Below are 26,947 nucleotides of genomic sequence, written 5' to 3'. Positions count from 1 at the left end.
GGCAAATAGTGGTTTTACCAATGAGACAGTAGCTTCAAGTCCGTAAAATAGTTGCATTTTTATGTTTTTATTTTGCATCACTACATTTTGACGGAGGTTGACGTATTGCACATCAATTAGGGTGAAAGACGGCAAAAGTACCTCCCACTGATTTGTCCATCATATGTAATCCCCAAATACATGGCCATGTTTTTATCTTCCTCAAAGGACCATGACTGAAATCCACAACCATTTTAGAGATCAAGGTGAAACAATTTCATGGTCAACCATAATTATCCTTTAAGCTGTTGAGTGGTAGAAACCATTAACCTTATTATAAGTTGGTCCATTAAAGTACAAAACATAATATTTCAGTGATTTAGTGATTTAATGTCAGTGTTACTTTCCCCACTACAAGAGACAACATTCTAAAGATTGTTTTCATACAATCATACATTCTGAATCTATTATACATTTGTGACACATTTCATCGTTTTCCAGATGTCCTTGTAAGAACAAGGAATATTTCAAACTATTTTCCACAAAATACAGCTTTATGTTCCTAGTTTTAAAGGCATCCAGAGCATTTTATGAGGCTTGGAACTTGAATAAAAAAACTCCAATTTCTAGTCATTCCTACACATAGTAAGTTTCAATATCACTATACCATTACAAATCGACATTAAAGGAGCAAAGATACGATGTCGTTGTGTGGTGAGAAAACTGATAGAAAATCCAAGCCCTAATAGACTGATTCCGACTGTCCATCACAATTAGCGGTTCGACCAATGAGAGAGTGACTGCATGTCCGTCGAATATTTGCATTTTCATGTTTCAATTTTGCATTTTTACGTTTTGACGGAGGTGGGCGGGGCTATGTTATCGGCCTACTTACACTAGGCACGTGAAACTAAAAGATCACCATGTAGCTTATTTTTGTACCGCTTTTGAGCACTTTTGATAGGAAATCCGCAAATCCTTAAACAGTGGCATTAAATGTCAATTTCATAAAAATTACAGCAACTAGAATATTTCCAGTTTTCAAGCCTCATAAAATGCCTTGGGTGCCTTTAAGGGTAATAACAACCTTCCAATATACAGACAGATCTTGGATCTTCCCCCCTGAGTATTACAGTCCGATGTGACATCATGTACTACTCAAGTCTTCAACATGAAGCAGATATTGCACTAACAACATATATGTTTGTGAAGAGATTGCAATCTGGGAGAATTGTTGCCAGTACTCCAGAGACTCCAATCAGGGTGCTACATGTAGGAATGTGTTAGGGTGGACTCCCATTTATAAATCCTGAGTTTCAAGTCGATTCATTGATCTCAAGTGACATGAAAAGTTCTCAGAGTCTTCAGAAAGGTTCTGACAGGCAACCGAATATCATGAAATCTACAGACTCTAATCAAGACTGATTCTTCTGGTAGAGGTCATGATCGGAGTCTCTGTCGACAGAGACTCTGATGGAGATCAGCAAGACTGCCAGATTGCAATCTCTACCTATATATATATATATATACGCATACAACAATACAATATCATACACTGGTGCAATGTACGTACATTCCATGTCAGTTGATCAACCAGCTTTTTCAAAGTAATAGGAAACCTATGATGCAGGATTTCCCCCAGTATCATTCATTCTGTCATTTGATGCATAATCTTTTGCTTATCAAAGTAAAAAATTATGGTCATTTTGTCATCTTGACAGACAAAATTACTGTGTCTGATTTGAAAAAAAGATTGGGTCAAATTAGGTCAAATCAATCCAGGAGGCAAGAATGGGTTTGCTGAGATTACTGTATTAAATATTAAGCTGGGAAAAACCCTGGTTTAATGTTTAAAGAATGACTAAGAACAAATATCAAGCTAAATTAAGCCTTGATTTACATTTAAACCTTACACCTTACTACGGATGTTAATCTGACTAGCCCTCAAATAAAGCTCTAATGGTGAAATAAGTGACTAAATTTAACCTTCTCCCTGCCGCCAAACTCTATAACCAATGGAGAACGGGGTGCCAAATGGCTACTGAAGTCTGCTAAAGGTTAAAAATCCCCCCCACGTATATACAATCATACAAATAGAATATTGACAGATGAATGCTGTTACTGGTACAACCATATTGTTAGAGATACACAAACGTACATTCAGTGATATCAAAGTTTATACTTGATGAGAAGTCATCAAAATGACCGTGAGCCTGCTGCCTGTAGTAACTTCTCATACGACATCCAGAACACTATGTACCACGGGGCCTGTGGTGACACAAGGAGATATGTTAGTGGAAACAACCACATTCTTACTTATACAAAACTGTGCTTCTAAGACAACAAAGAAAGCAGGAAAAGTTTTTTTGTTGAATTAGGCCACACCAATTTAATTTCTTGGTTAACAGATTTTTATTTTCCAAAAAAGAAATTTTTAGAAAAACAAAAAAAAAATCATGAAAACAGAAGGCTGGGCCAGCCTTGTTTTCATTATATTTTTTCTTCTAAAATTTTTGGTGAGACCTTAGGCGAAAACAATTTTTTTCTAATGAATACCGACAATTTGTAGATATCAAAGTGTGTGAATGTACTTTAGTTGCTTTCATCATTATGCACATGGAAAACATAGTTTCATTGTAGTTCTATGTACCAAATTGCTGCACTTTCTCATAGAAAAAACGATAGTAGGCAATAAAATCTGATGACATCATCTATATGGACCAAAAGAATCACCAAGTTAACAATTCTTTCATACCCAGCTATCAATATTCAGTACAAGTACTGTTACAGTAACAATTCTTTCTTAATCTATTAATGAGAACCCGATGACAAGTCAAAATGCCAGTTTAGTCAAGGAGGAAACCTTAACAAAAATGGAATGATTCTGTTTGAACTTCAAATTTGTCGGGTACAAATTGCTGCCTTGAGTGCTGTACGTTCAAATTGTACATTGTACAGACACATTGTACATAGGGTACATAAACACAATGCACAGTTGGGATGGCCAGTCTTTGAATAATTGCAACCAATTTCCTATCAGGGAAGTGCTCACATTCTGACAATATCTTCGTTGACTGAAAGACTTCCATGAAACAAATATTCATTACATGAACCATTGCACCACTTGAAGGACAAGAAAAGTAGAACAGGAATGCATTTGAAAAGGACAGTTTGACTTGATACAACTTTATTCAATTTCAAATTGATTTGCTTCTCATTAATGTGGAAGTTACGATTTTTTATGATACCGTAAACATTATCAATGATTGAACAAGATCATCACAATCATGAAAACTGCCACTTTTAGAAACATGGTAATAAAATTCTAGCCAGTTCAAATATGGCTGTCAATGAATTTCTGAAATACAGGATTGTAGTTGATTAGTTCTAGAGGTAGATGTGTGTCGACATCAGTCAACACAGAGTCAGCTGGTCACATGACTCTGATGGATAGGTGTCAATCATCAGAAGGACGTTGTCCCTGACAACCGCCGGACCTGCTCATACGTCAACCAGAAGGTCAGTGACCAGGGGGCCTGCAGGAGAAATAAAACAAACAATTTCTTTAGCACAAATACCTGTTGACTTAAGCATATACAATATACATTTGTAAGATTTGTGACAACTGCATGTACATTCCACCCTGGTGGGACCTCAGTGCTGTGCTCTTTGGAAAAACCTTTATGCATGTATTTCCTCAATCCACTCAGGTAAGAAGAGTACATAGCTTAGGTTTAGGGACATCCTCTTGAATAACATGTAAAGCTAGAGGTCCCGTGTTTGAGAGAGGCCACACCTCAAGCATGTTCAAGAACCCACCACGTACACTTATCAAAAAGAGAAGGGGTCTGTCCCAGTGTGTGTGTGTGTGGTTCAAATCTTACACTTTGTTCCTGAGTTGACATCTTGAAAGTGTGAGAGCCACCTGTTTTGTGAATCGTTCCACAAATGTGGTAAATCTCAAAAAAATAGAATTTTTAGAAATGAAAATGATATACTAGTCAAACAAGATATGATTGGGGAGGGCCCGGCCAGTGTGTGTATACATTTTTTCCCTATAAGAACAATCCTGTAGATACTGTAGTCTTACTGTAGATACTAAATATATCTGATACAATTTTATGTACACGTACTAGTTGAATTATTCATGTTCAAATCTTACTAATAGGTCCATGTCCTGTACTAGTACTACATTGTCAGAAAAGATGTACATGTAACGTTATGTCTTTAACATCTAAATCAACATTGGTGCCAAAATATATGCACTTAGGGGTTGATTCACATCATAAAAGTAAAGTTAATCAATCACTTCATAAATAGTCTAGTTTTTAAAAAATCTAAAATAAGAATAAATATTAGGCAAATCCAAGAACCTTGGAATCAAATTTAATGTGCCCTTTAGTGTTACTCAACCTAAGACTTTACCAAGTACTTGATCTAAGACTTAACCAAGTAATATATCATATTCGTTTCAGGAACTTTATGACAAACATTCAGATTAAAAGCTGACAATGCATATATATTATATATTATACAAGAACATAGTTAAGTACTCCAAATCCTAAAGGATATCTCAGTATCCATGTAATTCGTCATCATACTCTCTTGTCGACTTATTAAGTTGGACCGGACTCAAAAACATTTTTCATTTTCAACGCACCAACTAGTGCATACAAGACAGCACCCTTGATAGACTGTCAGATTGTGTAGCTATGAATTCAACATGTAATGACCCATTTTGCAATCTAACTTAAGAAACAGATTCACGTCTTCTCATCTGTTAAACTTCCATCTTGCAAAATTAAGTTTCCTGCTCTAGTTAAGACTTGAAGCCTTTTCAAGAGTTCCCAATCACTGATGATGATTGTGGCTTACATGACAAGTATTTTCAGATCTATTCCTCAGGGTGGGCTCGTTAAAATGCCATCTTTGAGCTGATTTCTAATCCTGGAGGAAATCGTCTTTGGAGATTAAGGAGAAATCACCAGAAACGGATTAGGGGGAGGCTTATAGCCTTCCCAATCACATTGTCAACAATCTAAACTGTACTCTGACTTCAAGCAATAAAATACAGGTACATTGTGTAATACTTAATACATGTTACTGCAATTACCGAAGTAAGACCTAGTCAAGTATTTCGTTCAAACTAACAATAATATCTAAATTTAAAAAAAATATATATTTTGAGACATTTCTAAGGCAAGGTTTTGACTGGTAAGATACAAGAAATTTTTTTCTTTAGTTGTTTTTTCAATTTACAGGATTTTTCCCCTAAAAAGACCACAACAATGATCTGATTCGTTGCTTCTCAGATTACATAAAAAGGTCAAAGATTAATGAGCAACATGAAAACAGAGTCTAAGATGAAATTTTGTACCTTCAACACTCATATAACACAGTTTCATGGAGTGAAATTAGTCAATGCAAGTTTTTCATCTTTACCAGACACCAGGCAAATGGTAAGAGGCCTATATTTGCACATAGAATTTTTCTCTAATATCAACTTGGACAAATTCAAAGAGGATAAAAAGCAAAGAAGACAGTTTTAATAATTTTTGGCAACAGTTTGGCAATGTTGTGGAAAATTCTGACCAATAAGAGATAAAATTGGAGTAGTCTTTAATAATTCATGATTGTAATGGCTTAGACTGATCTCAACATTGGGGAAGTTCTGATTAAACCCACAGGTATATCGCTTAAGGCATAAGCTAACTGATGTATAGCACTGTAAACTTCTTTTTTTTGCAGTAGGAGAAAGGAGGCTTTTGTTGTGGTCTAATTCATGATTGAAACAATTTTGTAGCACAGTCTTTAAGTTGATACAATAGAAGAACATATTCACTGTGTCATGATTTTGTAGTGGGGAGGTCACTGCAAAATCAGCACAAAAAAAAACAAGGTTTACAGTACACAAAGTGATTAGTATGAGCATCAGATGATGAATGACATACTGTCTGAGTTACTTGTCTTATGATTCAACTCAGGTCTCGTTATAACTGGTATGATTCTTCATCAATCTTACAAGTCACGCAGTTGGCTTGCAAACTGCAACTACAATTACCAAGTGTCTTGTTAAATGGTGGGGTACACACCAGTTCTGTCATATGAAATATTGTACATTGTACATGATAAATCATGATAAGAACATTGACCAACTGCCAGACTGGGATTGGCTAAGTTATATTCCTCATCCCTATTACATGTATTAGGTTGGGGAAAGGATTCACTATTATTGTTCTATCTTGTGCTGTCTTTCTGAGTTTTTTTACCAAATGATAGAATAACGGATTGTGACTTACACTAAGAAATTAAGTAATTTTTGATAAAGAAAACAGTGTACTAAGATGGTACTGGACAAAGAAAGAATGATGATATGGCTGCTTTATCTATTGGTTGATAAATATTTCTTTTAACGCTTGGATGTGATCAGCATCTTAACCAAGAGATCTAAACTGCAAAACCCCACGACTAGCTTCCAAATGCAAAATTAAAGCCCCATGAACATAAAAGTAGTTAAAGACAGTTTATCAAGATTTACTTTACTCTTCCGGAACTTCAAATCCTATCCAAAATACAGAAACAAGATACACAACAATATAACAATGCAATATAGACCAATAAGAGAGACGGGGGCACCACAGACTCTTTGCAACTTATGATCCATTGATCACCGAGTCACGTGTCTTATCTGCATAACGTGACGTCATCTCAGCGGTGGATTGCTCATTGACCAAGACTGGTGTTGTACAGTCGAAAATTTGGTGTAATATATGTTCAATTTTTGTGTTGGAAATTACAGTTACAACTTTTTACAGAATAACAATGCAATATAATATCATTAAAAAAAGGATGGGACTCACCATTCTTGACCATATTGGGATGAAGCCCTTATACAGTGCCATGACACCTTCTTTCCTGACCTGCGGAACGACAACACAACATGTTCAAGTCACAACACGTGGCACTGGCCTGACAAGCAAGGAAGTCAACACTCACCAGTCTCCCCCATATGGGCACGAAGCCTTTGTATAAAGCCAGGAATCCTTCACGTCTGACCTAAATTTGGGAATAAAACCAGATTTCTTTTCTCAGACATTACCGAATTTCTTTTAAGCTGGCAGTGATTGGTCATCAAAGTGCTGATTGGTTTGATGTCAGTGATTGTATCGATTCTTGAACCAAATACTCCTAGCTGAAATCAGTGTAATTTTTTTGTAATTCCTTTATTCATAGGTCAAGCAAAAAGAAAGACAATATTTGTTTCTTTTCAGAATACAATTACATTGATTTGGCAGAATTTTTTAAGTTGCTGTGTTACGCCAAGGACAGTTATATAACTGGCTGCAAGGACATTTATATAACTGGCTGTGCAGATACAGATACAGAAGCAATAGGCAATATTATTGTGAGCACCGACATGGAGAGGAACGGCAAGTATTGACAGGAAGGTTGCTTCAGGACTTCAAACATACATTCATGTAAATATATAAAACAGAAAGATAGCTAGAAGTGGAAGAACAATGGTCCAAAGATCATTCCTTGTGGAACACCTAATGCTACATTGGAACAGAGGCCTTAGACTGTATTCCTCTACTTCAAGATGATTGAGAAGAAAGCAGTGCTTAATCATCATGTTTATTACAATATAGCATGGTGCATATATGATAAAATATACATGCAATTACAATATTTTCTCTTACAGGTTGTAAAAGGTATATTTTTAATGAACTATTTGAATCACTGTAACATCATTGCTCAGTATTCAACTTAAAATCTAATTACTTGACAGCAGAAATATTGAGCTTGAAGACTTCAAATGTTTGGATGATCCGATGTGTTCCATAACAGGAATAATCTAACAGTATATTTAGCGCAATTGAGACGGTTGATAAAATATAATTAATAATATATCATTGTTGAATATAATCAGAAAATTCTTTTTGTGTGTAATAAACACTTTTGAAAAGAAAGCTAAACATGAAAATTAAAATAAAAGTAAAGTTCTCCAAGAACCTGTGTTTTCATCATGTTTTATTGCTTGACAATATACTTCAACCAAGCAAATAGATTGTTGTGGTCTTAGGTGTTCTATGATGTTGGTAACTTCACCACAGCTCACCGTTTTGACCAGGCAGTCTATGGATGAACTATACAACGTTCCCCTGAAACACAACATAGAAGGTTATCATCATAGAATAGTCATGAAACCAGATATAGAATTATAGTACATCTTCAGATCCCTTAATTCAGTTTTTACAGGAATTCTGCATACACAAAAGAATATCCAACGTAAACTTTAAAGCCTTGCAATTGCCAAGTCAGATAGACATAACAGAAATATACTGTCCTGGATCATACATGTAGTTGACAAAACAACTAAGAGTATACCATTTATATATATGGCTATTCAACCAAAAGCATAAAGAATTCAAGTCACATAAACAGGCACTTTAAAAAAGCTGAAGCCATTGATAAGAAATGCTAAGTTCCTGCTTGACAGCAACTCCCCTTCAGGAGTTTAGCATAAGTGGTGTAAAGGAAAGGTATTGTTTGTGCTCATACCTGTCCTTGGTGCCGAAGTAACAACTTGAATTAACAACAGTTTCTTTTAATTTGAATGTAGACAGTAGTATAGTGTGTGTGAGTGTGTGTGTGTATGTGTGTGGGTGTGTATGTGTGTGTGCGTATGTGTGTGTGTTCATTCATGCATGGATGATTATGTGTGTGACTGTGTTTTTATGCATGCAAATGTGTGTGGGGAGTGGGGCATGTGTGTATATGTGTGCATGTGTGTGACTTTGTGTGTTTGCATGTGTGTATGGCTATAAGTGGATGATTATGTGTGTGTATGAATGTGCATGAATGTATGTACAGTGTATGTGTATGTGTATGTGCGTGTGGGTGTGGGTGGTATATATATGTATGTACACCCTTCTACCTCACCTGCCCATGCTGTCTGTAGGTTGGTTCATTATCCTAGTTTTCACCACATCCGCTGGAGTCCCTAAGGAAGCTGCCACGATCCCTGAACAGGCACTGCAGGAGAGGACCACATTAATTTATAACCCACAGATCCGCACAATTCGATCCATACGGCCAAACAGTGGGATTGCATTACTGTCTATGCATGGCTGTATCCAGCTAGCTTTGATTTTGTTCCGTCCGACAGACTCATTTGTTTGGGATTTTTGTTGTTAAATTTGTCATTGTACCCTTATGACATTACATTTTCATTAGCTTTTTGTGATGAAGTTCAGATTTTTGTTCAATAGAGGGTGACATTTCTGTCTCTCACAACAAGCAAATTTCCGTCCCAGGACTGGTGTGTTACGCCAAAGGGCGGTTATACCGGCTAGACAGATACAGATACAGGACAGAAAGAGGGATCCTGGACACAGCCCTGCATTCGTGCCACCTGGACTGTCGTGTCTTACCAACTCACTAAACTTATCTCCTTGATACTATTAATTCCAATAAAATGTAGTCATCGTCAATTCCCAATTACAAAATATGATTTATAGAAGTGTTAATTTCTGAGAGAGTGAACATTTGTCAGTGTCACATTGTGGAAAGATCAAAGGATAAATCGTTAGACTTGTATATATAATAAGCTAGGAGTAACGACTAAGGCTTTAATTGGATTGGATTGGTGCGGCATGAATCTGAGTCAGGTAACGTTAGTGCTTTTCTTCTTAAACTTAGAATTCCGAAGTGGGTTCATTATCTATTGAACTTTACATGGGGGCTCATTTATATAACCTTTTCCTGCACAAAAACTGTAAATCTTGTAAAGTTTGCGATGGTCTATTTTCAAGGTGAGATTTCCACGGTGAATTCAAGACACTGTGAATGTGCATGTTTGAACGGACTACAGAATTGTTCAAACTGCAAACATAAAACATTTCCAAAAGCTCATTTCCCCTTCTATAGCAAAATCAAGTTCCTGCAGAAGTAAATTGATTCAAAGCACATAACATGTACACAAAAAAGTGATTCTCTGATTTAAGTTTCAGATATTATACCTTTTCATGCATGAACACTTTCAGCTTTTATAAAAACAAAATCCATTATTTTCTGGAAATTTCTAGATGCTCAATCATCCAAATGAATGATTCAAGCATTCTGATAGTCTTTCTAAGTGCCCAGTCACATACATGTACATCATACAATCACTATCATGTATTACATGCTGTAACAATATATAGTGGTGATGTAAAGTTTAGCCTTTTTCTAATGACACTACATATATAACAGTCATACGCAAACCGAGGGCACTCATGGGATAATCATGCTGTGTCCTTAAAAATTCCACTGTCTTGTTACGAAAAAGGCTGTCTTAGATCCTTGTCGGCGGTTAGTTCTGTCACAACTTGAAAATTCTACATCAAAATCGTTTGATGACCTACGACGAATGTGACTGCACTGTAACTGAAGATCTGTAAAATTGACCTTGGTGAGACTCCATTGATCAAAGGGCAACCACCCCAAGGTCTCAGCAGCACCTAAATCAACTTAGTTCAAGTTCATAGCTTTTTCATTAGACAACGGAAAAGACCTTTCTGTGTCCTTGGACAATGTTTATGTAGCCTTTGAAGACTACCAGAGGCAATGTTATCAAATTTGCTTGGGCAAGTTGTAAGCACTGGAGTGTAAAATCAGTCCCTCTTGTCTGTTCAAACCGCATAACTGTATAACGTTGAAAAAGTTGGCCAATTTGCAGGGATATCCATTTGGAAAGAGTGCAATAATAAATGGCCTAACACATCACAGTGGCTCAAGGAAAAAATGTTGTTGTTCTTTATTATTAACAACCATAACATTCTGCAGTAACGTTTTGTAATTCAAGTGACAAGGAGGACTTGTGGTTACTGTTGTTGACTTGGAAACTAAAATTTTGTTATGGGTTAGAATCCCAAGCAAGCCCCATGTTGCGCCCTTGGGAAAAATACCAATTTCCTCACTCAACTCAGGACTAGGGAAAATGAGTACCAAGCTTTGGTTAGGGACTCATTTGTTCTGTCATCTTCCATAGTGTTACAAACTCAAACATACTGCATGCAACTGCAAACTCTGGATTTTCACCCTGCCGCAAAATTTGAGTGCAGCAAGAGTTTACACTGTCTTGTTTTCTAGCTACAGGCAATAGCCAAAGATAATATATAATGGACCTTGAATGTTAGCAGAAACTTTATATTAAAGTTATACATATATAATGTATTACTTTTGATGACTGGCATACAATGGAGGCCGCCACAGGGATAAAAATGTTATGTTCGCTTTACTATGTAATATGGTTGGGACATAAAATTTGATGCCATTCTTTTGCAAACCTTACTTACTTGCTGCAAGCAATATATAAATATTTCATAGTACATTCACATATAAAGTTTATATACAATAATACAAAGAGTCACATATTTTTGTATGTGCTCTACTCCAAATTGTATTGCAGTGTTGCATGATGTAGTGCTGAGTGTAGAACCCTAGAAATGTTTTATTAATTCTGAAAAACTGTCTATAACTAAGTTGTTAATATTCAGTGTGAACCTATACATGTAACCTTGCACGTTTAGGGAGATTGGCTCACTCATATAAAATTCACATCCAAATTTTTATTAATATGAATATGATTGTTGCCTTTTCACCATTCTACTGCAGCTACACATTTTAATTTCAAGACTTATATTCAATTTGATAATGCCACACCTACAATTTAGATACTGTAAATTCATCTTTTTTTGCAGGGACATGATTTTGCAATGTAAGGGAAAAAAAGTTTTCGTCTTAGATTATTAATTACCCTAATGTAGTACAGTAGTAATACAATCGAGACGCATATTTGCGGTGTCAAGGTGGAGGCGTCATGGCAAAAACCGAGGAAAATTAAACTGCCGCAAACATTTGAAGATTTACCGTATGCCGGCTTCACAATTTACCATTCTTGACTACTATGTCTTGCATTGTTAAGAAAAGTTTCACTGATATAAGACATTAGCCCACTTTTTATAAAACAGCAAAAAAGGCTCTTCCAACCGTAGAATGACAAATAGGTCAACCTTTTCTCTTTAACAACTACACTGTAGGGTTGGCAGAGGAAGATACTAAATAAAACATAATATACACCATTTTACCAGGGTGCCACAATTTTCCTTGCAATTTGGGTAAATTGCCTGCAATGGCCATGAGAATAAATTGGTGGAACCAAAGTCAAATTGGAAAGAGTTAGATTCAGCTCTTTCATTTTAAAAGACTAGTTGCCAAAATGCAAGTGTTGGCAATAGGCCTGTGTCCACTGATTAGGGCTGTCTCTGACTGTAAATTTTCTTCTGTCACAATCATTATTTGGGAGTCCATGTTCTTGATTTTATTGGTAGATCCATCATTTTAAGACTTACGAAAATACATTTTCATCAATTTCATGTCATTAAGTTCAGATCTTTTAGACGGCCGGGGCGAACTTTTTGTCCGCCCCAACAAGCAAAATTCCATAATGAGACAGAGCTCGAGGGACAGGTCCTGGAGACTGATGCATGGTAGTTACTGGTAGATACGATGGAAATATAATCAGGTCCAGAATACAGAATGTCAATGTACCTGTACAAACTACAGTGCCCACATGAAACTACACTCAAATTGAAAATTACATGCTTTTTCAATAAAAAGGTACAATTTCTACAACAAAGATGAAAAATTAGCTAAATTGGATATTTAGCACTGGAAAAAGATTAAACTATTGTAAGGGCTTTCAAATAATCATCGTCTTTAATTTGAGATTTTCTAACAAGCATAGTTTCTTTGCATGACATACAAAAAAATACACATATTCTGTTTACTGCTGTTGTCATCCCTAAAGGACAATAAGTTACTCTGACTTCTGCAAATTACAGCTAGCAGGTGGGCATGTTCATGACCTGGCAAAATCTGGTTGAGGTTGTGCAGTCAAACCTGTACAATAGACCTCTACATATATGTAAGGACCACCTAGCCAATGTGGCCACTTATTGTTGGTCCCATAGATAATTCTTCCGACATTGACACAAACATTAAGAACCCTGTCTGTAAAAGTGACCACCTGTCCACATAGACTAGATTTTATCAGTCCCCTGAGTGGTCGTCTTGGGCAGTCTTGACTGTGCTTCTTTGGTCACCAATAAGAAGGAGTTTGTGATAATGAAATGTAAAAAAAGGCAGTCCTCACCTTGAAAGAGAATGCACGATTGGTCCATCAGATAAAGAGGAATGTCCGAGGATGAATCTCTTGGCTGAGTCATAAGTCGCAAGGTCTGAAAACATACAAAAAGGAAGAGCTTGACATAATGTGTGGTGAATATGAGAATTGAAATCACTGAGTGTGTAGAAGTAAAATTGCTAGAATCCTCTCATATGCAAATGTATGCATGGCCTTTCTTGAAATATTTGTCTTTGACAGTTTGTGATGTTAAATATGATCATACTTTACTTTCTATGGTTCAATGAGTTACACATCATTTGAAATAGTTACAGTAAATGCATTTAAGCTTGTAGCTTTTTCATTTTGTGGTAGGGATAAAAAGGATTGTGTGCAGTGGTAGGGGGTCAGAAGATAGAAAAGTATTTTTGCAGTGGTTTCAAGTTAAAACCCTGAACATTAAACCACTACAAATTTAAATGGATTTACAGTAAATGAGCTCGTTGATAACATTTGTCTCTATAGGATACAGACCGCTGTCAAATTTAAAGCGTCTAAAATCTTTAGCTGCAAAAGAAATAATATTCCCTCCTAATAGTATTCAAATTAATACAGGCATCATCTATCATAGTCTAATCTAATCTTCCATGACAGATACATATTGCAAAAATATGAATTCATCATTTTATATTGAAATATTCCTTTCCAAAAGAAGTATACATGGTCTTCAGACATGTGCTATACACTAAAGAAAATGATAACGCCACATTCATAAATCTCAAAAGATACAAACGGAAAAAATCAATAGATCACAAACTTTCAAAAGTTGTTTCATGTCTATTTTTGGCAGTTACCTTAGTATGAAGGATGCCAAGGCTGGTAACTATGTAGATATGAAAAGGAAAGAAAAATACTAGGGCCATGGGTTATCTATTCATAACAGTCATTTGCTACAGGCAGCATCCTCATATCTGTGCAGAAATTACCCTCAGGGGTATATCTGCTGATTTAGATACATAATTTGGAAAGGCACTTCATCAAGGCAACCCTAATGGATCTCATGGGAAGTGTGTGTTACACAAGAAATAACAAGGTCCGTTACTTAAAAACTGTAACTCTGTTGATTTTAGCGGGGACTTAATTTCGTGCGAAGAGGGGAAAAGAGGATTTTGCTGTGTTTTAAGTATTCAGTTGAAAGTATCCTGTAGTATAGCAACAATACATAGGGAATGTATATTTGCAGTGTCAAGATTTCACTAGGGTAAGGTCAACATGCAAACAAACCTATGGCAAAAATTTAGAGATTCACAGTAAGTAAGAGGTAAAGGACATACCAGGATAATGAAGAATATTTCAAATTACAGCAAATAGGCAGCAAGGGGGGAAAATTTTTAAGTAATGAGTTACAAAGGGAATATAGGATTTTTGTGAAGACTTGCGGTACAGGATGGTGATTCAAGTTTTTAGAGCCTTGAAGGCATCAGTTTTTCTAACTTTTGATAAGTTAGATCATGTACATGTTGAATCAGAAAAGTAACGTTGTCAATCAGGAGTGTTTCAAAACCAAGTTCGATGATGTGCACAAGAAACAAAAGAAAGGACCCTAAACTAATCCTTGTGGTACACCTCTGCTGGCATTGCCCAAATCTGGAAACTTATAACACACCATCACCAACTTAATGGTAACACCTACAGCTATCAAAGTTTCCACCACAAAATAATGATAAAAAGACCCAACCAAGTTTTAGAATGTTGGGCATGTATCATAGGCTCAAATAACAACTGTGTTACTGGTCACTAATCACGACAGTTACAACAGTCAACAGATGGCATTGGGCACAATAGCTCACATTTCAGCACCATGGGCATTTCGCTCTCTCAACATCTATGGTGAGAGAATGTGAAATCTAAGATGGTGTTGATTTCAACACTACGGAATATTACTTTTTGCCTTTTTCAATGCTGAATGTTCATCTTTAAGATAGGATTTACACGTTTTCACAAGTAAGTACAAACGTATATACTTAGTGTGAAGCTATACATTAAAGTAGTATTTGGTACATCAATGTTCCGGAGTTTTGTAGCTGTACCGAAAAGATTTTTGCAGCACCCGTATGCAGCAGTAGTCGTTAGTAGTCAGTTTCCACCAGTCAACAGATAGAACAGGGCACATCAGTTCACATTTCAGCCTCACGGGCAGAGTTATACATGTACATGTAAGAAATCACACTGATAAAAGTAACCCAAAGATGAAAATCTTTCTACATACATGTTACATCCATTGGATAATGCAATAATACCCAAAGGCATTAAAAAAAAAGTAATAGCTGTTCATTTTGCTGAGTACAATCAATCATTCGCAGGCACTTGTGTCTGATGCATGGCAGCTGCAGACATAGGGCTCGCCAGGCTGGTACGCCAACATACAAAATGTATCTACACTCTAGAAGTCCAAATCAGGAAAAAATTCTGGCCAAGGATACATTATGCAGCCTTTTGTATCACACTAATATACATTTATAACTTTCTTAAAGAAATATTTTGAAGGATGCAGGTTTGAGACAAACCACCATTCAAAATGGCTTAATATGATATACTAGTACGTTGATCGAAGCAGAATTTAAAGGACATTAGAGAAGACAACCCTTTGATTTGGGTTAAAGTACTCAACACAAAAGCAAAAGAAGTAGAACAAAAAAATCAAAGAAATAGAATAAAGTATCTCATTTAACACCTTCTTTTGTAGTATTAGACTGTTACTGTTTGAAGAAACAACATGCAAGATGGAACAAATCAGATCTCTCCTTAAGTTGATTTAATGTAATTCACCCCCAAAAAGTTCAGGAAAACCAAAGGCACACATGTACAGTATTCCAATTGAATACCTTCCTTTTGTTATATTAGACTAATTAATGGGAAAGGTTTGAGGTATAGAAAAAAATCTCCTTTTAACTTTGTTCAATGTAATCCACATAAAAGAAAAACTTAAAGCATCAAAGACACTACATGTATTTAGTATCTAATTTCAACAATTTCTTTGAATTGTAGCATTAGACTTACAGGATAGTTATGAAAACAAATCACTCTTTACGTTAGTTCAAAGTAATCCTCGTAAAAGAAAAAGGTTAGTAGCATTAGACCTTTATTATTCCCAAAAGGAAAAGTTCACAGCATGAAATAAAAGAAAAATCACCCTTTTAACTTCAAAGTGAGTAAGGATGAAGGCAAAAGTAGAGAACAAACAACAAAACTGCACCAGTAGCTAGTGCTTAATTCTCTACATACATCTTCTGAAATCCTCTTTGACAACAACTATGATAACTCTTAACAATTTTTGGCATATTATTTGCTTAATGTTTAATGTGAGCCCCAAATCATTGATAAGGAATTAATTTACTATGTCTTTTGGGAAAGGTATACATCAAAGATATGTAGTAGATAGATCGTCATTGATCTCAAATAATTTGATCTTACTTTGAAGTATGCAGTATATCTTGCTTTCGTGTACACAGTCTTAAGCGTAGAGAAGATGCTATTAGGCTTACTACGACTTATGAAGTCTCCGTTTATGTTTCATTTCATTTGGGGAAATCTTACATTGTTGCAGTATATTTTTATTTGTGAAGTACAATGTAGCACTTGAAATTAGTTAAAAGGTTCCTTAAAGCACTGGAAATGCACCTTGATTTATAATCATGTTCAAAAGAATACACAGCAGTAGCTAGTGCTTAATTCTCTTCATCAATCTTCTGAAATCCTCTTTGGCAAGAACTACGATATCAACTAGTGGTCACTTGATGTTTAGTGTCAAATTGTACATAAGGAATTCATTAGTATGTCTTTAGGGAAAGGTTTACTTCAATGGTATGTAGTAGATAGATTGTAATTTATCTCCAGGAATATCCTACATTTAAGAATGCAGTACATCTTGCTTTCTTGTACACAGTCTTGGATGTAGACAGGCTTGTTACGATTTATGAAGTTTCTGTTCATGTGACATTTCATTTGGGGAAAGCTCACAATGTTGTTGCTGTATACTTTATTTGTGGACCTCAGTCTTGCACTTAAAATTAGATAAGTGGTACCTCAAAGCACTGGAAATGCAGTCTTCTCTCAATTTATGTTCAACAGAATATAAACAAGTTGGGCTTATGCCTGATGTTAGATTTTTGTTGGAGCATAAAACTGAAAGGAAATCTTTTATATTTTGTTGTTAATTTTTGGCAGTTACCACAAAAGGAACATCTGCTATTTCATTGTAGATGTGGGCTGATTGTAGATATAACCAGCTGCCTTAAAGGCAGTTGTTTTACTCGTAATTTCTACCCTTTAGATTCAGATATTGAGCAAAACCAGCTGGATATTTCTATTGATGGATCTAGAAACTTCATCATCAAAAGTATGGAAATCTTTGAGCAGCTGATTTTTTCAAAGAGAAAATATCATATCAAATGGAATGACATGTATACAGATAAGATGACATGTTTCTAACTTTAAAAAATCATTTGGATGTACAGTACTTAAATAAAGGGGAACCAAAGAGCAGGTATATAGAGTACATCAGCGGAAGGTAATATTCATATGCAAGAATCTGAGCAACCAGCCTGGCTGGTGAATTTATTGTATCAATCAATAATAATTTGAAAGTCAACTGTCAGCAACGACTAGACACCATTTAACACTTGTCCATGAGGCTCAGTTGCAATGTGTTTATCAGACATGAACAGGAGTTGGATGCTTGTTCAACGTTGCATCAGAGTTTCGCCCATTGCATACAACATCTTTTACGACACAAGTCAACTGTTTGAAAACTACAGGCAGGATATTGTCCTTACATACATGAACATGACCTTATATGTTCAGTCAACATGCTGCTATATAGAGATACTCTCGCTGGGATGCACTCCTGTTTCAAGATTCGAAACAGCTCGAAGAGAGTCTGCTGCAGAGAAGAGAAGCCACAGAAAAGCTGCTGCTGCCCAATCTCCACCTACACAGGGCTTTACATGCCCAGCCTGCAGCAGAGTGTGCAGGTCGAGGATTGGGCTACACAGCCACAGAAGAGCCTGCAGAGGTGGACAACCTTCCCAGTGATCTTCGGAAGCGAAGAAGCAGCCATCATCATCATATAGAGATATTTTGTAGGTGAAAATGTTCTAATACCTCAATCAATCATTTAGTCGGAGGACTAAGTTTTTTGTACTGTATAGGTGTTTGTTTCTGGTAAGCGGTTAACTACATGTACTAGGCCTACACACACCAATTCATTTTTCCTAACACATTGGAACTATCAATATAGATATTCTATGTATGAAATATGCATTTGGGGCGCTACTTGTAATTGGCAATACACTATCACACTGGGTAACCCCTATTAATTAACACACTTTTGGGCTTCTGTACCCAAACAATATCTTGAAACTCAATATTCTAAGTACACAGAATGTGACCCACATGGAAAGCAGCAGGGTCACTAACCACTACACCAACGGGGCACGAATTTTTGAAAACAGTAACCAGTCAGCCTCACCTCCCATGTTGACCAGGGCTGCACGTTGTACGTTTGGTACCCAGCCTTTCCACAGACCACGGATTCCGCCCTCTGCCAAGATTTTCGTAAACGCGTGCCACGTCCCGCGTACCCTGCAGCAGAAAAACAAAAACAGCCAGTCAATGAAAGTTGTATATTTTCTGCCTAGGTCATTAATTTTCAAATAACTGTCTTCATATGTTATATAGTCATAATTTTTCACTGATGGTGGCTGTCTGTCTCTAAACATGTTAGGATGATGACAGACCAATCTTGAAATTAATTGGTTTATTTTGGATTAGTTTGATATTCTAGTCAGTTCATATTGTATATGATACAATGTATCTCAACGTGCATAACAATAAAGCATAGATGACAAGATGCTTCAGAACAGAGGTCCATGGTTTCCACAGGTTAGACAGGGACACTGACAGGAAGTTAATTCAAAGGTTCCAAAATAGGCTTTTTTCCTGTCTTCAGTTCCCTTCTACATGTATATGCATGTCTGTTGCATATGACAGTGAGAAAAATACACTTAGTAGACAGCATGAGTGAGAAATAAATAATAAAAATAAATGAACAAAACAAGATATTTACAAAAACTGAATACATTACACAGAGGTAGAACTTAGTCTATGAGATCTTTGATTTATTGTTGTCTTTAGCGGAGAACCAACAAATCAGATTGGTGCAGCCTTACATTAAAAACCCACACATCCATCCATAGCTCTGGTGTAAGTGTCCTGAAAATACCCCATTTCTAAAGCTTTTACTATCTATACGGCGCTGATACTGCAAAACGGGATATCTTTGCATGTCTGCAGTTTTTGCGGTGACATCTTCACTGCGAACATAAAACAACATAACTGCAAAAATTCCTGTTCTGTCTTTTGCCTGCCTGCAGCTTGTTTCAACTGCGTACCTAAAACCACCGCAAACCCTCTGTTTTCTCCCTGCTGTAAAATTGAATCCCGCAAACATTACCCCTTCTACAGTACTACCATCAAGCTGATCAGTAGACACCCGATAATGACTCCTCCCGGCTAGAACACCGGCTAATTGCTGCAGTCAAACTAATAGCTCCCAGCATGTGAGAGGGGCTCATGGTTCCAATTAGCCCAATTGTCACTGAAAACGAATGTCTTTTAACAGTGCGAGCTGGGGTGAACATGCGTCAGTGTTCGATACCAACAGCTTTAAATCTGTAGCTTGTAGCAATTTTGGTATAATGAAACATACAATAACTGGTCGAATGCCCTTTTGGGTACTTTGCATATTCTTCTACCTTTTTTTGTATTACTAGATAATATATCTCCTTTTCATTCATACATGTATACTTGTTAAGTTGTGCGTGGGCATACAGTTAGTTGTGCCCTAACTCTAGCCAGAGGCTATATATTGTAGAGCACTACTATAGCCCTTTATCCTTAACACTGTAAGTTCATTTAAGTTCATATCACTTCATGTCTAGTCTGAAAGCCATCCTATTGTAGCTCTTGTTTGCTCCAATGATTGTTTCCACTCAAGTTTAAGACCACTTGTCGCCATTTAAATGTATGTCCTGCATTATTTAAGGAATCAAATACTTTATGAATGTGGGTTCAAACCCTGTTACCATGCCATTACATGGACCATGTGACTCAGAGCCAATCAAAATTCTTGCTTATATTTCAAGAAAATATTGAAATGCCAATCTTTAAAAATACCACATACATAGATTATTCTGTAGGTAACAGATTGAAGGAGTGAACAAAGCGGATACCAGGCTACAAGATTTTCAATTCATGTTGAAAATCATGAATTTGTAATCATCTTTGAGATTACAGCTAAAAAATTTAGTTAAATTATGGTTACTGTACATGTAGTAGTAACACAATGGAAAAGGGAACAATTGTGTGATGATTGTTTGCAGTGAGAGCTCACTACAAACCTATGAACTTGACAACACAGCAATTTACACTAAATTACAGTAAGCCCCAAGACATGGGAGCAGTTAGATAAGAATTCTGGAACTAGCGAAAAGGCCACACAAATAAACGTTACATCCTCAGCCGGTGCCAACTAACATCGCCGCCTGTAACTGTGAGATAAGATAATGCAGCGTTCAAACCAGTGTGGTCTTGTTATCACTTCCAATGACTTGTTGTGAAACAAGTCGTAAAACACTATAACTGAGGGCCTGGGGTCCGGGAAGGTGACCATTAAGAATAATGACCGACTTCTGAGAAAAAAGGACATTGACTATAATTATCCCTCCAAGACATGAGCTTTTCATCAGATGTACGTCTGCGTTTTGCTTTGGACTTAAGGCCAAAATGACTTGACTACATGGAAGACACCCAGGCTTTGTGGGGGTGGGGGTGGCAGTGGGAACCAGATCTACCCAATGAGTACAAAGGTTCAAAACTCAATTTTGCAGCTTGTTTCTCTGAGGGTCTACATATAGTGATGTCATGAAATAAGTCTTTTTTCAGCTTACTTGAAATGTTAAAAATTCAAACTGAACAAAAAGGTTTTCATGCACAACATGGACCTTACAAAGGGGTCATACTAACTACTTCACTACAGCCCAAGCAATGATTCACTCTAACTTAAGTACTCAGATCTGAGTCTTTTGGCACTTTGTACTGGTAAGCTGGAACCACCTTTCGGAGTAACACACCAGCTTCTGTATCTATATAGCCGGTATATTCGCCCTTCTGGGCAACACACCAGCTTCGCAGGCACGCAGCGCATAACCTGGTTATATTACACCGAATGACCTGTCACACCTACATATGTAACACATCTATATCTAACTGCATGCACCTCCCGGTAATCGCACAATTACCGCTCGGCGTCTTTTTGTAACTGGCTCCCGCCTTGATTTTAAGGCCGGGTTAAAATGATTCAGGGTCCCGGCCGGGCCCAAAAATAGCCCAGCAGCAGCAAGGTGTCCCACGGGGCCACATAGTGGTTATGCCCAAAGGTGCCAAAAAACAGCCTATGAACTACCCAGCGGGGCCCTTTTTTCCAATCGGTACCTAAGCATTAGGATGTCGTACCTTGCCGGTTTCCCCTCCAATATTCTCCTTCCTTCCATCTGCATCTGCACCTTGACTAGGTCAGTGGGGCTGGCAATAAATTGGCCCAGAGATCCAGCCACGAGCCCGCCGCAAACTGCCTTCCTGATTGGAGAAATGGAACATATCAGTCAACTCGTCAAGCAGACTTCTTCATAAACACTTTCTGGCAACTTCCATTGCCCAGGTCAACCAATTAGAGCCACCCCAATTTATTTTCTTGGTTTCTAGCCATTTTCTTAAGTATCAAGCAAGAGAACAAGATAAAAGCAAATTTTTTGACAGCGAATGCGCCAGAAGTTGAAAACATTTTGTAAAAATTTCAATGTCCCAATCTGGCCATCAAACTTGTGTATGTACTTGACACACGTGAAGCGCATTCAAATCATTCAATGGAAGCCCTTAATTGCAACACAACTTCGAAGCCTGTGCCATGCCAAACAATATAACCCGGTCCAAAACACAAGTATCGAACATTATCCCAGCCCAGATATGACTTAAGTTTAACAATACAATATATCTCACCATACGGGAAAGGACCCATCTGGTTCTCTCCCCAGTACGTTGTCTCTTATCCACTCATACGCACCCATACGACAGCCTGAATAAACTGGGACAAAACAAGAACAGAAGCTTTATACTTACATTATTATCAGTACATCCGGTATTATACATTGTACATACATGTACCTGTACACAACTTACATAAACTGTACTGCAGAAATCATTCAGGTACAGATCCAAAATACCAGAATATCAATGCACAGGTAGTGCACATGTACCTAGACCCCGGGCCTGATCCGTACTGGACCTAACGTTTCAGTTCAAGTCCCAAAAAAACTAAACGTCTGGAAACAGGCTCAAACTCTCCATTTTGTTTTAAAACTTCCTTAGATTGTGATATTTGCAGTGGAAAAATTAGAAAATATTGCTGTTTTTGTGTTTATAACTAAACTTTTGTGTTTACTACTGACTGTATATGATTTTGCATATCATATACTTTTCAACTTGCATGTAAAATATATGCCAATATGCAATTTTACATGTAACAGGAAAAAAATATTTCTAGCACACATACATGTATACATATGCCATTGGCTAAGGGCTTGACATATAAGTCCGGACCTTAACCTGAACCTCTGGATCTAAATCAGGACCTAAACCAGAACATAGGTTTAGCTACACAGCACTATGCACAGGTACTGTACCTGAATAGACTTACACTCAAGTGTTTGATTTGCTGACTTATCTTGTTACTTAAATGCATGTTATTCTTTAAATGTAAATTTAGTGTATATTGTATATTGTAGGTATGGGCATAAAACTCAGTGCCGTCATTGATTTGGGATCATCTTAAAGAAGAAGAAACCCAATAACCCTTCATTCAATCATATTCTTTTACAATTATACAGAAAGTCAAAGAAACCTTCTTTTCATCTAGCATCTAGATAATAGTATATGGCTAATAGGCAAAAAGGCAATACGATGATACCAGTCCTGAAGGCAATAAATGTTCGGCTTAATGTTTTTAAAAAAAGGTGGCCCTTCAAAGAAATGTGGCCTCAGAAAGTTTCATGGCCTTGCTTGGAAACATTATATGCTTAGCTTCTGGCTGTTTTGTATATCAAACAGAAACGGACGATGTCTATCTGAAAGAGTCAAAGTAACAAATTGTGGTTTGAGGCTATTGCAAACACTTTTAAGTATGACTAAAGAAAGCGTCAAAGCAAGGGCGCAACGGGTGTTACATGTATTTGCTAACACTGAGTAACAGAGTAAACTGCGAATTTTGGAATTTGTAATCTTTTAAGTTCATAGTTGTCTTTTCAATCTGATTATTTACAAATTCATCACATGGCATGCATATATGCTCCATCTTTGTTTTTGACTTGATTACCTCTTACTATAATTATCATGGTTGTTTTAACCGCAAACTCAAAGATATACCGCAAACTCTAGATTTGCCATGAAATTTAAGTGCTTCAAGCTTATGGGAATATGAAATTAACCAAAATCTGATAATTTAAAAGTGCTTTTAGTCAGAGATTGATACTGTACAACGTTAACGTATGTGTGGTGGGGTAAGTGGAGATACAACATACAAGATAACCTGGGTTTTACTCAATAAACGAACATTCACAAACACACACGCTGACTGCAAGAATTATTGCCTATATTATAAGATCTCTCAAAGATTTACTAAAACCACAATACAACCTCGACACCTGTGCTTCATGTTTTTCTGGACAAAAACCCTGGGATACATTTGGGGGCTCAATTCAATTCTCAAATTCAGAAAAATATTGACAAAATATATCCCCTGTTGTGAGAGATTACCATTGCTTTAAGGGGCTCTTTATTCCTACTTAAAAGAGCATTAACAGCCTAAAGCTACCATTTCTCAGTGCAAACCCTTCAGATAAAGTAACATCCTCTCTCTTTAAAGTAGAAAACAGCCTGAAGTATGCAATGTTTCTAACTAAGAATCTAAAGAACACCTCCAATTTACCGCTGACATTTGGCCTTAAGGACCAGCTCTTTCTATCAAAAACACCTGTCAGCTTCAGAACCGCTGTTATGTAGATTTTTCGGTAGAGATTCCAATCTGACAAAATCGTCCATTCTGCCAGTAGTCTGTAAATCTAAAAGGTATTCAAAGAGTTTTTCAACTTCAATTCATGTTAGATCAACAGATTGACTCGAAGCTTACGACTAATCCTAGCATCCGATTGCTATCTCTGTCAACAGAGACTCAAATCGCAATCTCCAGCAGTAGAATCTGTAATTCTGCTAGATCACAATCTCTCAATATTTATTGCCTTTTTCTAAAGAAGCAATACTTTGATCTTATCACTTCACACTTGATATAAGAATATTAAGATGTGTCTCTCCTTGAAATAATGGATTCATAATCATACCACCTTGCTTTGCAGTTTAGAACATTTTTTTCACGGTTTAACCTTTAGGACACTGAAGTAGCTGTTTGGTACCCCATTCTCTATTGGTTATAGAGTTAGGCGGCAGGGAGAAGGTTTAAGAGATGTTGTTCTTACCAACATGTCTTTGTACAGCTGGCGTGAGTCCCTGCCACAGCTTCAGTGCGCCCTCCTCACGAGCTGACATGTAACATATAAGAACGTAACAATAAAGTCACTGAAAAGAAGTTGCACATTCTCGAATCATTCAATGGAAGCCCATGCAATATGACATCAAAGCCCGGGCCATACGATTGAATATACGATTAGATACTAGTATAGAATGGTTCAGAACACTCGTATTTAATGTTATCCCAGCCCATATAGAATGCAACACGGTTCATTCCCTATCACCAGATCGTGAGGTACCAGCCCGACCGCGGGTCAAATCGCTCGAGGGTCGTAGGCCGTAGGGCGATGCAACCTGCAAGAGGGCTGGGACCAAGGGTGATGCGGAATACACCATGTTATACTGTAAATGTGTTTAAGTTCGTGTGGTTTTTATTTCGCGCTAGGGCGAAAATGTGTTCGCAGTGGTTTTAAGTGTGCGGCGGTATCAGAAAAAATATACATAAAATACATAAAACCACCGCAAACATTTCTGCATTTACAGTATTTCATTGATGTCATACCCACTTGTAGAAACACACATATCAATGCCAAATGAGTCAGAAGTTGATGTTTTTTTGTGTCCTCGAATAAAAAAATTGTGACAACATCGATTCCAACCTGCGAATCCGGTATTCAAATATTCGACAGCGGTGCAACCGGCTCACTCAAAATGCATTCTAAATATTCTATGGAAGCCTGTGCAATAAAAGTAGAACCTAATAATAACAAAAGTTCTTGCCCAGTCCGGAGCACCCGTGTGGAACGTTTCTGTGGCCCAGGCATGACATACATGTACTTACCTACACCGAGAGCTGTTTGCAGCATTCCCCTGTAAGGCACCTTCTGTTTAGCTTGTTTGGAGAGTTCCCCTTGAATCTGGAGTCTGGTCTTGGTCAGGTCTAGTGGGTATGTCACTGGAGTCAAATACAGATATACATGATTGTACATAATTATGGTAATCTCAAGAGCCGAGGCTATTGAAAGATCTTGTCAACAGTGCAAAAAAGTCTTATCGACAGGACAAAGCCATGTAGCCTGGGTACCATCTGATTACTACCGAGGCTCCTACTCTCGCTAGTTGCTACCCTAGATTTAATTCAGGGTAGCGAGTGTAGGAGCCCTAATAGCTATTACTATAGTAATCTGATGGCGCCCAGGCTAAAAGTAAAAGCGATGAAGTCAAGAAGCACAAGAATTTGTTTGAATCAGTACTAATCATATATACATTCAATAATTGATTATTCTTGCTCAGGAATGTCAATAATTCTTATTTTTGCACCATTCAGAGGACCTTCCTTGGGCTAAGGATTAGATGTATATTATACAACAATCTTTATTGACACAACATAAAGTACAGCGACTTTTGTCAGGTCTTCTACAACTTTACATGCAATAACAAACAATGGGATACAATATGATTAACCTACCCACAAGTACAAAAATGTATATGAATAATTCAATATGGGTTAGTGTTTGCAGGATCATGAGGTGTTTCACAAGATTATCAAATGCTGTATAGTAACGTTACATGATTATATATGCTCTGATCGGTTGTATTTCTTGGCTTTAGAAAGTGGTGGCCCTTCAAAGCCAAATGATGTACGTTATAATTGGGTGACATTGGTTAGAATCATCACATGGTTCCCTTTCTGTATTGTAACGTTACATCACCGATATATAAGTTAGGTCGAGAAAACTCGGAAAAGGTCATTAGCGGTCAATGACCCCTAAGGCGACAACACACTTTCTACCTGTATACGCCTTGTTGTCTAAATCAATATCTTGCCAATGGTGTATCAAGCAAGAGGCTTTGTTTAAGTCCATAGTTTGACATTTCAAACAGGTTTTATAGTTTGCTCAGTATATCAATAAAACAAGAAAGCCGCCACACCCCTCGAAACTGGAAAGTTTGACAACCGCCCTCCCCCTTTCTCCCTCCCTCTCAGTTTCCCCGTCTTACATGATTCAGAGGCTTGTATTTTTTTCTGGCGTACTAGCAACGTTACCTGTCTCTGCTACACCCGCAGCAATGACCGACAAGACGTATTTAAACCAGAAACTGTCGGCGTAGCTTGGCACGTTACGGTGGTGACCTCTCTCGGACGCCGCCATCTTGGCTCAT

At 37.2% G+C, this 26,947-nt stretch overlaps 1 protein-coding gene across 2 annotated transcripts; it reads right to left on the bottom strand.

Annotated features, from left to right (window-relative positions):
- Positions 1 to 1,351: 1,351 nt before the first annotated feature.
- Positions 1,352 to 26,947, bottom strand: LOC136439612 (mitochondrial uncoupling protein 4-like). 2 transcript variants are annotated; one of them, XM_066435060.1, is made up of 11 exons: positions 26,832 to 26,947; positions 25,626 to 25,739; positions 24,793 to 24,855; positions 22,265 to 22,349; positions 21,722 to 21,844; positions 18,678 to 18,790; positions 13,178 to 13,262; positions 8,923 to 9,015; positions 8,099 to 8,141; positions 6,976 to 7,035; positions 1,352 to 2,247 (listed from the first exon to the last, which is right to left on the bottom strand). In XM_066435060.1, the coding sequence occupies exons 1-11, from the start codon at positions 26,935 to 26,937 to the stop codon at positions 2,176 to 2,178; spliced, it is 957 nt and encodes a 318-aa protein (XP_066291157.1). In that variant the 5' UTR covers positions 26,938 to 26,947; the 3' UTR covers positions 1,352 to 2,175. The 2 variants fall into 2 exon arrangements, with proteins under 2 accessions (XP_066291157.1, XP_066291156.1); XM_066435059.1 differs by lacking the exons at positions 1,352 to 2,247; positions 6,976 to 7,035 and adding exons at positions 3,150 to 3,515; positions 6,840 to 6,899.

This window comes from Branchiostoma lanceolatum, chromosome 8 (assembly GCF_035083965.1).
Source record: "Branchiostoma lanceolatum isolate klBraLanc5 chromosome 8, klBraLanc5.hap2, whole genome shotgun sequence".
NCBI lineage: Eukaryota > Metazoa > Chordata > Leptocardii > Amphioxiformes > Branchiostomatidae > Branchiostoma > Branchiostoma lanceolatum.
The sequence above is the reverse complement of the archived record's forward strand: the minus strand, read 5'-3'. Positions and strand labels throughout refer to the sequence as shown.